This window comes from Nerophis lumbriciformis, linkage group LG29 (genome assembly GCF_033978685.3).
Source record: "Nerophis lumbriciformis linkage group LG29, RoL_Nlum_v2.1, whole genome shotgun sequence".
In the NCBI taxonomy this organism is placed as follows: domain Eukaryota; kingdom Metazoa; phylum Chordata; class Actinopteri; order Syngnathiformes; family Syngnathidae; genus Nerophis; species Nerophis lumbriciformis.
This window is the reverse complement of record NC_084576.2, coordinates 13,171,602-13,184,205: the sequence shown is the minus strand read 5'-3', so window position 1 is coordinate 13,184,205 and position 12,604 is coordinate 13,171,602. Positions and strand designations below refer to the sequence as shown.

The following is a 12,604-nucleotide window of genomic DNA, read 5'->3' as shown; positions in this document are numbered from 1 at the left end:
ATAGCATGTACAAAAATGCATGACAGCACGACTATCAAATATGGGACGGTTTAGTAAGTATGAATTGTTTTAGTTATATAATAAAACTTACAAACGTTGCTTGGAGTATTGAATAAAATAGAGTTGAAACGCTATGGAGGACTAGAAAACGGAACAGCACTTGTACTTTCGGTACTAAGCCATAGAAAATACTGTAGGACTTCAGCCTGCAGCACCTGCAGTGGGAGAACTTGCCCAAACGATGGCGCCATTGCACAAACAATAACAACATTTCAGTTCCTCTTTCTGTGTTTTATGAGAGCTATTTGTTGAAGACAAAACAATGTGGCCGTTAGCGGACAAAAATCCATTAATTAGCTGCACAGTTTTAATAGTCGGAGGGTTCAAAGCGGAGCATACTTGCCAACCCTCCCGGATTTTCCGGGAGACTCCCGAAATTCAGCGCTTCTCCCGGAAACCTCCCGGGACAAATTTTCTCCCGAAAATCTCCCGAAATTTAGGCGGAGCTGGAGGCCACGCCCCCTCCAGCTCCATGCGGACCTGAGTGACGTGTCAACAGCCTGTTTTCACGTCCACTTTCCCACAATATAAACAGAGTGCCTGCCCAATCACGTTATAACTGTAGAATGATCGAGGGCGAGTTCTTGGTTTCTTATGTGGGTTTATTGTTAGGCAGTTTCATTAATGTCCTCCCAGTGCGGTAACAACACACAACAGCAGTCACGTTTTCGTCTACCGTAAAGCAGTCGTCTGCCGTAAACAGCAATGTCGTGACACTCTTAAACAGGACAATACTGCCATCTACTGTACATTAGAGCAGTGTTTTTCAACCACTGTGCCGCGGCACACTGGTGTGCCGTGAGATACAGTCTGGTGTGCCGTGGGAGATTATCTAATTTCACCTATTTGGGTTAAAAATATTTTTTGCAAACCAGTAATTATAGTCTGCAAATGATGTGTTGTTGTTGAGTGTCGGTGCTGTCTAGAGCTCGGCAGAGTAACTATGTAATACTCTTTCATATCAATAGGTAATGATAATAATAATACCTGGGATTTATATTGCGCTTTTCTAAGTACCCAAAGTCGCTTTACATGTAGAACCCATCATTCATTCACACCTGGTGGTGTGTACTTTCATAGCCACAGCTGCCCTGGGGTAGACTGACGGAAGCGTGGCTGCAATTTGCGCCAACGGCCCCTCCGACCACCACCTATCATTCACCGGTGTGAGTGGCACCGGGGGCAAAGGGTGAAGTGTCCCGCCCAAGGACACAACGGCAGCGATTTTTGGATGGTAAGAGGCGTGGAGCGAACCTGCAACCCTCAGGTTTCTGGCACGGTTGCTCTACACACTATGCCATGCCGCCCCCAAATAGGTGGCAGCAGGCAGCTAATTGCTTTGTAGATGTCGGAAACAGCGGGAGGCAGTGTACAGGTAAAAAGGTGTCTAATGCTTAAACCCAAAATAAACAAAAAGTGAGTGCCCCTAAGAAAAGGCATTGAAGCTTAGGGAGGGCTATGCAGAACGAAACTAAAACTGAACTGGCTACTAAGTAAACAAAAACAGAATGCTGGACGACAGCAAAGACTTACTGTGGAGCAAAGACCGCGCCCACAAGGTACATCCCGAACAGGACATGACGATCAACAATGTCCCCACAACGAATGATAAAAACAACTGAAATATTCTTGATTGCTAAAACAAAGTAGATGTGAGAAATATCGCTCAAAGGAAGACATGAAACTGCTACAGGAAAATACCAAAAAAAGAGAAAAAAAACACTAAAATGGGAGCGCAAGACAAGAACTAAAACATTACACACAGGAAAACACCAAAAAACTCCAAATAAGTCACGGTGTGATGTCATGAGACAAGAGCTATATTGATGCATGGTTGGTTATGGTTTAAATTCATATCCAACAATTGTGACAACAACTTTTTACTGTCAACTGAGTTTCGTTTTTTAATGATTTCTGCTGGTGGTGTGCCTCCGCATTTTTTCAACAGAAAAAATGTGCCTTGGCTCAAAAAAGGTTGAAAAACACTGCATTCTGCACTCTCGCAGTGCACAACTGTGCACACAACAAGGAGACGAAGCAGAATGCATCATCAGAGAGGGTGTTCAGCATGGTTAGAAAAATAGTGACAGAGAATAGAACAAGGATGGACAATTCAACCCTTAACGCAACAATGAGTAGATGAGTGTTATGTGTGTGTATATGTGCAAATAAATGAACACTGAAATTCAAGTATTTCTCTTATTTCTATAAGAGAACTATGTTCAGTGGGGGGCGTGGCTGGTGGGTGGGGTGGGGGCGTGGTTGGGGGCGTGGTTAAGAGGAGAGGAGTATATTTACAGCTAGAATTCACCAAGTCAAGTATTTCATATATATATAAAATAAAATAAATATATATATATATATATATATATATATATATATATATATATATATATATATATATATATATATATATATATATATATATATATAGCTAGAATTCACTGAAAGTAAAGTATTTCTTATATATATATATATATATATATATATGAAATACTTGACTTGGTGAATTCTAGCTGTAAATATACTCCTCTCCTCTTAACCACGCCCCCAACCACGCCCCCGCCCCACCCACCAGCCACGCCCCCCACTGAACATAGTTGGGAGGAGGAGAGAGCACATAACACAACAACAAGTCTGAGACGCACTGATCGTGAGACAATGGGGCCCTGTTAACTAGAGTGGAGAAGTGTTACTTTCAGGGATGAGTGAGCCATGACAAGGTTACCCCCCCCCCCCCCCCCTCCCCCACTCCCGAAATCGGAGGTCTAAAGGTTGGCAAGTATGAAGCGGAGGAAAAAAGTAGCGGCTTAAGTCCGGAAAATACAGTAGTTTAAATAAACAAATCATCTCGCAATGGCGTCTGAAACTTAGAATCCAAATTTTTAGGAACGCCCCTTACTGTGTTCAACCAATTAGCAGTCAACAGCACAGCCTATCCCCTCTATAGTTCTTGGAACCTTTCGAAAGTCGCACCTCGCTACCTGGTACTAAAAAATAGTTCCATGGGGAACTAAATCTACCCGGATAGTTTTTGGTAAATTGAAAAAAAAAGTACCTGCGGTGGAAAAGGGCCTAATGGATGCCGCCTTGTGATTCACGTAAGCAACGTTGCAACGTGCTGTCAGGTTGGCGTAAGTCGCGCTCCTTTGACGGGCAGGAAATGAAGTGCCACACAGCCGCCTTCATCTTCCAGGTCTGTAGCGCACCCCCGCGGAACTCCTGACAGTCCGGATGCGGAGAGACTCTCTCGCCCGAGTCTGCACCCGCACCCTTGATGTCCTCCCGCTGCAAACCAAGGCCGGCTCCTCTGTGATGTCACCGCGAGTCTGTCATGTTTGAGATTTGGACGACTTGAGTTGGCAAAACAAGGTGGCGGATGCATTTTGATTCGCAGTCCTTTGTCCGTCTTCCTCCCCGTTGGGATGCGACGTCTGAGCTTTGAAACACCACAGAAAGAAACAAGACTTTTTTTTCTTTTTTTTCTTGTTTTACTGTGCTGCAGAGGAGAACAGCTCCAAGTCTTAAAAAGAAAAATCAAAACATCCTTAAGATTCATCCCAAGTATGTTTCATTGCTGCTTTGGGGGGAAAAAAATAACACGGTATACCCAGGAGACCCCACGTAAAAAAAAGCAGACATTTTGTTTTTGTTGACTTAGAACAATCATCAGATAGGTGCGGATGCAAAAACAAAGGCTGCAGACAGACTCCTGTCCTTCTTGCAAATGTGACTTGGCAATTAGCGGCCGCACAAATCTACAAAGTCGTCCTCAAACGAGGACTTCTGACGACACTGAAATGAGAAGCATCTGTCAGTTCTGAGCACAGTTTCATGTTGTGATGCACCAGGCTGCCACTTTGTTCCCACACTCCATCTCCCGGTACTAATAGTGGCGCGCACGTCTCATTAGCATAAAGGTCCGGGATTTTATTCAACAGATTTTCCGCACACACCGGCCACGCTTCAAAAGCAAGTCGGCACATTTTAGCTGCTTTTTTTCACTTCGCCCTGTGATCACTTTGCCTTTAGATTGAGGAAATATCAACACAATTGAAACAAACTACCGTATTTTTCGGAGTATAAGCCGCACCGGAGTATAAGTCGCACCTGCCGAAAATGCATAATAAAGAAGGAAAAAAACATATATAAGTCGCACTGGAGTATAAGCATACTTGCCAACCCTCCCGAATTTTCCGGGAGACTCCCGAAATTCAGCGCCTCTCCCGAAAAACTCCCGGGACAAATATTCTCCCGAAAATCTCCCGATTTTCAGCCGGAGCTGGAAGCCACGCCCCCTCCAGCTCCATGCGGACCTGAGTGAGGACAGCCTTTTTTCATGACGGAGGACAACAGGGTGACAAGAACTAAATCATCCAGACTAGATATAAATTGTATTATTATGTTTATTTTACCTAAAAATAAATATATTTATTAATTAAAAAAAAAAAAAAACTAAATACATTTTTACTATATTTTGCTGAAAACATCAAAATTTATTGTATTTTTATTTGTATTTTTTCGTGACTCCTTAACTCCTTATTACATCCAGCCATAGAATTATACATTAAAATAAACATATTTGAAATAATTGATTTTAAATTATCATAATAATTCATTTAAAATGACCATATTTAATTATTAAAATAATTGCTTGTTTATCAACAACTTTAGCATTTTATTCATTACATTTTGAAACTCTCAGAAGCCAAGTTATGTTATATTGCTTAATATTTATTTATGCAAGTTTGAAGTATCAATTATCTAAACACAGTTTTGTTTGCATATTTTCAGGATGTATATATATATATATATATATATATATATATATATATATATATATATATATATATATATATATATATATATATATATATATATATATATATGTATATATACATATAATATGTATGAAATAGTTGACTTGGTGAATTCTAGCTGTCAATATACTCCTCCCCTCTTAACCACGCCCCACCCCACCCCCGACCACGCCCCCACCCCCCACCTCCCGAAATCGGAGGTCTCAAGGTTGGCAAGTATGAGTATAAGTCGCGTTTTTTGGGGAAATTTATTTGATAAAACCCAACACCAAGAATAGACATTTGAAAGGCAATTTAAAATAAATAAAGAATAGTGAACAACAGGCTGAATAAGTGTACGTTATATGAGGCATAAATAACCAACTGAGAACGTGCCTGGTATGTTAACGTAAAATATTATGGTAAGAGTCATTCAAATAATCATAACTAATAGGACATGCTATAAATCCCATGAAATCTTATACGTCTAGTCTCTTACGTGAATGAGCCAAATAATATTATTTGATATTTTACAGTAATGTGTTAATAATTTCACACATAAGTCGCTCCTGAGTATAAGGCGCACCCCCGGCCAAACTATGAAAAAAACTGCGACTTATAGTCCGAAAAATACGGTATGCATTTTCACCGTTGATTTAATTGGGTATTTCTTTAGAATTTCCCAAAAAGCTATTTAAATAAGTTGCTCAGGTAACTCCAGATATTTTGGCTACATTTCTTTCAGTGCTAAAGATCATACATGATATAAAAATACTAATCTAGACTGACTGAATAAACAATGATTGTATATTTGTAGAGATGTCCGATAATAGATTTTTTGACGATATTCCGATATTGTCCAACTCTTAATTACCGATTATCAACCGATACCGATATATACAGTTGTGGAATTAACACATTATTATGCCTAATTTTGTTGTGATGCCCCGCTGGATGCATTAAACAATGTAACTTTACCATGAATTGATTAACGTGGACCCCGACTTAAACAAGTTGAAAAACTTATTGGGGTGTTACCATTTAGTGGTCAATTGTACGGAATATGTACTGTCCTGTGCAATCTACTAATAAAAGTTTCAATCAATCAATCAAAAACAAGGTTTTCCAAAATAAATCAACTCCAGTTATGGAAAAAAGTGCCAACATGACACTGCCATATTTAAAACAGCAGCTTGGAATTTGGGACAAGCTCTCCCTGAGATAATCCTGATACCCACTACAACTATGGGAAATACTATACTTTGACTTTCACAAAGTGCATTATTCTAAAAATGTTTTAAACATGCCTCAAAACAACAGCTACAAAAACAATGAAGGCACACAGCTTCAGTCCAGAGTATACTAGAGCATACTTGGCAACCTTGAGACCTCCGAATTCGGGTGATGGGGAGGGGATTTTGGTGGTGTATATTGTAGCGTCCCGGAAGAGTTAGTGCTGCAAGGGCTTCTGGGTATTTGTTCTGTTGTGTTTATGTTGTGTTACGGTGCGGATGTTCTCTCTGTTTGTCATTCTTGTTTGGTGTGGGTTCACAGTGTGCCGCATATTTGTAACAGTGTTAAAGTTGTTTATACGGCCACCTTCAGTGTGACCTGTATGGCTGTTGACCAAGTATGGATTGCATTCACTTATGTGTGTGTAAAAGTCGCATATATTATGTGACTAGGCAGGCACGCTGTTTGTATGGAGGAAAAGCGGACGTGCCGACAGGTTGTAGAGGACGCTAATGTTGTCCGGGTGGAAATCGGGAGAATGGTTGCCCCGGGAGATTTTCGGGAGGGGCACTGAAATTCGGGAGTCTCCCGGAAAAATCGAGAGGTTGAAACCGATACCGATAATTTCCGATATTACATTTTAAAGCATTTATCGGCCGATAATATCGGACATCTCTATATATTTGATCTAATAATTATTTGATATATCGATTTATATTCCCTGCGATGAGGTGGCGACTTGTCCAGGGTGTACCCCGCCTTCCGCCAGAATGCATCTGAGATAGGCTCCAGCACCCCTGCGACCCCGAACGGGACAAGCGGTAGAAAATGGATGGATGGATGGATTTATATTCCTAAGAATCGACTACTCCAATCTGTGCTCGAAAAGTTGGTTGATGCAACATCGTTTGAAATGGCAATATATGGATTTTATCTATACAAGAAAAAAAATGAAGAAAAGCAGACTTCAGATGAAGTGTAGCTCTTTTAATTTTAATGTGAGCGACGTCAGACGTGCACATGCACTTTGGCCACACCAGCAGCACACCTGTCCCAAATAAATAAAATGTTTTATTATTATAATCAAATGACAGCAGTCATTTCCATGAGATTATTTGTTATGTGTTTTGGCCCACTTACAATGACAATAACAAAACATATTGTTTTTTCATGAGCTGTGTACTAGTATTCTATGTCTGGGTGGGGGTCCTGCTTTGGAAATAATTTGTACCCCTTTCAGATATTGCATTTAGTTACCACTTAAACATTCACATGTTGCACAATGAGATGGAAACATGGGATCAGTAACTTTCTGTTTGTAAAATGTATCTTTATTAGTATTTATTTAATATAATAACATAATTTCATGATTAATATTTATGAATTAAGATTAAATTAAGAAAAAAAACATTTTATTTTTCACTAAAGAAGGGTTCGGTGAATAAGCATATGAAACTGGTGGGGTTCGGTACCTCCTACAAGGTTAAGAACCACTGGTTTAATAAAACAAACCACCGCTCATTTAAGCTGAAAAGATGTTAATTGCACTATAATTTTGATATAAATATTGTATTATTTTTATGTTGGAAAACAAAAGCAGTTATATATATATAAATATATATATATATATATATATATATATATATATATATATATATATATATATATATATATATATATATATATATATGTATATGTATGTATGTACATATTATTGTCACTACTGTTGTGTCTTTGGAAAAAACACGTTCTTTATTTTTGTTTCTTTACTTCCTTACTTCAATTATTTCTTTCTACTTTTCCTCCTCCTTTTCTTCTTTTTTGCCCTTCTTCCTCTTCTTTTTCTTCCTCATCTCTCCCTTCTTCTTCCCCCTCAATTGTCTTTTTGTTCTTCTTCTTCTTTTTTCTTGATCTTTTTCTACTTTTTCTTCCTCTCCTTCTTCCTCAACTTCTTTATCTTCCTCTTCTTTTTCTTCTCTTTTGTTGTCTTCTTTCTCTTTTTTTCTTTCTCGTCTCTCCATTCTCCTCCTTCTCCCTGATTTTTTTCTTCTTCTTTTTCTTTTTCCTTTATCCTTTTTTCTTCTTCTTCCTAAACTTCTTTATCTGTCTTCTTCTACTTCTTCTTCTTCTTCTTCTTCTTCTTCTTCTACTTCTTCTCACCTTCCTCCTCCTCTTCTTGTTCTTGTTCTTTTTTATTTTTATTTTTATTCTTTCTCTTCTTCTTCTTTCTCCTCATCTTCCTCTTTTCTTCTCTATCTTTTTATTATTCTTCTCCTCCTCTTCCTCTTCTTGTTCTTTTTCCTCTTCTCCTCCTCTTCCTCTTCTTGTTCTTTTTCCTCTTCTGCTTTTTTCCTTCCCATTTTTTCTTCTCCTTCTTCCTCTAATTATTTTTCTTTCTCTTTTTCTTCCCCTTCTTCTTTTTTGTCTTTTACTTTCTAGTCTTCCTCTTCTTCCTTCTCAACTTCTTTATATTCCTCTTCTTTTTCTTCTCTTTATTCTTCTTCCTTCTCATCTTTTTCTTTTTCATTATCTTCTTCATCTTCTTCCTCTTCCTCCTCTTCTTGTTCTTTTTCCTCTTCTTTTTATTATTTCTCTTCTTTTTCTTTCCTCTCTTCTTCTTCATTCTAATCTTCATCTTCTTCGCCTCATGTCTCTCCTCTTGTTCTTCTCCTCATCTTCTTTCTCTTCTTGTTGTTTTTCTTTCTAATGTTCTTCCTCTTCTTTTTCCTCCTTTTTGTTCCTTGTTCTTCTTCCTCAACGCTTTTATCTTTTTCCCCCTCCTTCTCTTTGTATTATTTTTCCTCTGTATATTTTTCTTCTCTCTCCTCTTTTCTTCTTAATTTTCCTCCTTCTTGTTCTTCTTCTTCTTCTTTATCTTCTTGTTCTTGTTCTTTTTCCTTTTCCTTTGTTTTCTTCGTCTTTTTCTTCTTCACTTTCTTCTTCTTTTTTATCTTCTTTTTCTTTTACCTTTTCTTTCTCCCTCTTCTTCTTTCCCATCTTATTTATTCTCCTCCTCTTCCTTCATCTTCCTCTTCTACATTTCCTTGGGCACACTTGACACAGAAAGTTTGGTTCGTTCGACCACTCGTGTCAGTCTTCGGATCAAACCTCAAGTAGCATATTCTTCCCAGGCCTCAGAACCCTGGGTTTGAATGTGGTATTTGTAGATGGACAAGCAAGCTCAGTGTCATATAAATAACGTAATCACTCTGCATCCATTTAATAATAATATCTGCCACCTTGTACATTAGGACAAGTCAGAACAAGTTGAAATAACGAACAACATTATGAAAGTTGCTGTAATACAGTGTTGTATTATGAAGTGTTGTAAACGTCTGAAATAAGGATGATGAAGAAAAGTGCATCGAGGAGGGAAGGGGACCATAGTCATGTCCTTCAAACTGGACGTGTCCCGGTGTGATTGCGCCCCCTGTAAGTAACATACTGTGCTTAAATATGCTCAAATACAGTACAGGCCAAAAGTTTGGACACACCTTCTCATTCAATGCGTTTTCTTTATTTTCATGACTATTTACATTGTAGATTGTCACTGAAGGCATCAAAACTATGAATGAACACGTGGAGTTATGTAATTAACAAAAAAAGGTGAAGTAACTGAAAACATGTTTTATATTCTAGTTTCTTCAAAATAGCCACCCTTTGCTCTGATTACTTTTTCGCACACACTCTTGGCATTCTGAAATGGTTTTCACTTCACAGGTGTGCTTGAAGCTCATCAAAAGAATGCCAAAAGTGTGCAAAGTAGTAATCAGAGCAAAGGGTGGCTATTTTGAAGAAACTTGAATATAAAACATGTTTTCTGTCATTTCACCTTTTTTTTTGTTAAGTACATAACTCCACATGTGTTCATTCATAGTGTTGATGCCTTCAGTGACAATCTACAATGTAAATCACGGGTCCCCAAACTACGGCCCGCAGGCCGAATACGGCCCCCCAGCGGCCAAAATCCAGCCCACGGGAAGTCCCAAGTTAAAAAATGTTTATTTTATTTTATTTTTTATTTTTTTATTTGTCCTTACTAGTCCATTTTCTATCGTCTCCTCGCCACTCAGGCAAATCATATTGTCTAAAAATGCATTTTTACCATCGATAACGTGACATGCAGCAAGTACGCTCTTTAAGTCAATTAGTGCGCGATGAATATATATGTATGAATACATATATATATATATATATATATATATATATATATATATATATATATATATATATATATATATATATATATATATATATATATATATATATATACACACACACATATAGACACATATATATTTATACACCTATATACACATATACATATATATACATATATACACATATACATATATATATACATATATACACATATACATATATATATATATATATACATATATACACATATACATATATATATATACATATATACACATATATACACATATACATATACTGTATATATACATGGACATATACATATACATACACATATACATATATACACACACATATATACACATTTACATATACACACACACACATTTACATATAATATATATATATATATATATATATATATATATATATATATATATATATACACATATATACACATATACATATATATATATATATATATATATATATATATATATATATATATATATATATATATACATACATATATATATATATCTACATATACATATATACACATATATACACATATACATATACTGTATATATACATGGACATATACATATACATATACACACACACACATTTACATATAATATATATATATATATATATATATATATATATATATATATACATATATATAGCGCGGCCCCCAGCCAAATTGTTTTACCCCAATGCGGCCCCGGAGTCAAAAAGTTTGGGGACCCCTGATGTAAATAGTCATGAAAATAAAGAAAACGCATTGAAATGAGAAGGTGTGTCCAAACTTTTGGCCTGTACTGTATGTAATAATAATGAGAAGAAATGCTTGTTTCATCCAAACAATACTGGTTTAAGTTCTTCTTGGACTTTAGCAAACTTTTTCTTGGATGAACATTAAGTTGCAGTTTGCACGTCTCTGAGAAGCCTGACAGGTCATCTCTGCAGTTGGTGTGTACGTGTTTCTGATATTGTGATGGGGTGCAAAGTGAGGAGGAGGTGGTTCAAAACCCACGACTCCTCAAACCCTTCCTCTGTGTGATTAATTCCCTCATGCTGCCGTGTTTAAAAAATGATTCATTACATGCGAGGCCGCCTCACTCTCCCCCTGCACCGGCTCTCCTCTGGGGAGCTATTACCGTGCGCTCCGCTGAGCTCGGATTACCTGCCTCCCACCAAACTCCTATTTGTTTTCACAGGTGCAGCACAGCGCCCTGAGAGCGCCGAGCCAGAGCCAACCGCGCAGGAAGAAGTAAGCTCAGGCGGATAAGAGGCCGGCCCCCCGAGCCTGAGCAGGGTTCGACCCGGTCCACCTGACAACGCACCGGCGCCACCCGAGCCCATGACCCCGCGCGCTCCCAGCCGTAGTGCCCCCGACTCTGCCCTCCCCCTTCCAGTCGCCCTCTGACCGGTGTGTTTGCCTCCCCGGCTGACAGGCGGTGTGAGCAGCAGCAGGAGGAGGGCAGCGCACGGCCCCGTCAATCAGCCGCCTGGAGGTAAAGAAAGGAGCAGTGCGAGGCTCTGCCTTCATCTTTGGATGTAATTTAGAGGAGGAATGAGGCGCGTCGGCTTTGGCTTACCTTAGATCTCCTGCCTCTCTTTTTTTTGTTTCTTCAGATATTTGCCCGAAGGTAAATTTAATGCCAGCTTAACAATTCATGGAAAACAAACTGTGGCAATATTTTCCTCTTGATCCGTGAGCTAATATCATTATAAGCCAGAAGTCAGCGCGAATGTATTTTTTTACACAACTTCCTTTTTTGGTAAGGATTTTTAATATAGAACAATGCTGCCTGATATAGACACACAGTTTACGCTCTATGCTGTTTTATTTGTTTTGTCATTGTTGTACATACCATTAAATACGTTGTTGTTTTTAAAATACATGCCTAAATCGTCGTCTCAGTTCTGCATATCTAACTATTTACCTATCCATTTTTGCAGAGAAAAATGGCTGACAGCATATAATAAACATAGTCCGAGCTGATCTGAGCTTTGGCCCCCCGTGAGATGGTGCGCTTGTTTTTATCTGATGGGGTGGGGGGGACAGCACATCACAACAAACCCCTCAACACCCCCTTCTCGCCCCCCCCCATCCTCCTTAGCAGTAGCACAGTGGTGAAAGAGCATCCATCTGTGCTTTGTGAAGACTTTGATTGGCTCGGAGGGGACCCGGTGGAGCCCCGGGCTATCTCTTTTTGACAGGCTGATAGAGACATCACTTGGCTCTCCCAGGAACTGCCACCAGGGGTCCATTTCAAAGTGAGCAAGGGGTGTGGAGGTGACCCTGAGCTTCTGACGAGCTGAAATCCCACACACTTGCTCA

At 38.7% G+C, this 12,604-nt stretch overlaps 1 protein-coding gene across 2 annotated transcripts in view; it reads left to right on the top strand.

The window, feature by feature from the left end:
* mctp2a (multiple C2 domains, transmembrane 2a) overlaps positions 1 to 12,164 on the top strand; it is a 140,691-nt gene extending 128,527 nt beyond the window's left edge. For both annotated transcript variants that reach the window (XM_061925037.2, XM_061925036.2), the window contains one exon: positions 11,478 to 12,164. In XM_061925037.2, coding sequence (XP_061781021.2) covers positions 11,478 to 11,534 — 57 coding nt within the window. In that variant the 3' untranslated portion in view covers positions 11,535 to 12,164. The remainder of the gene's footprint in view (positions 1 to 11,477) is intronic.
* The last annotated feature ends 440 nt before the right edge of the window (positions 12,165 to 12,604 follow it).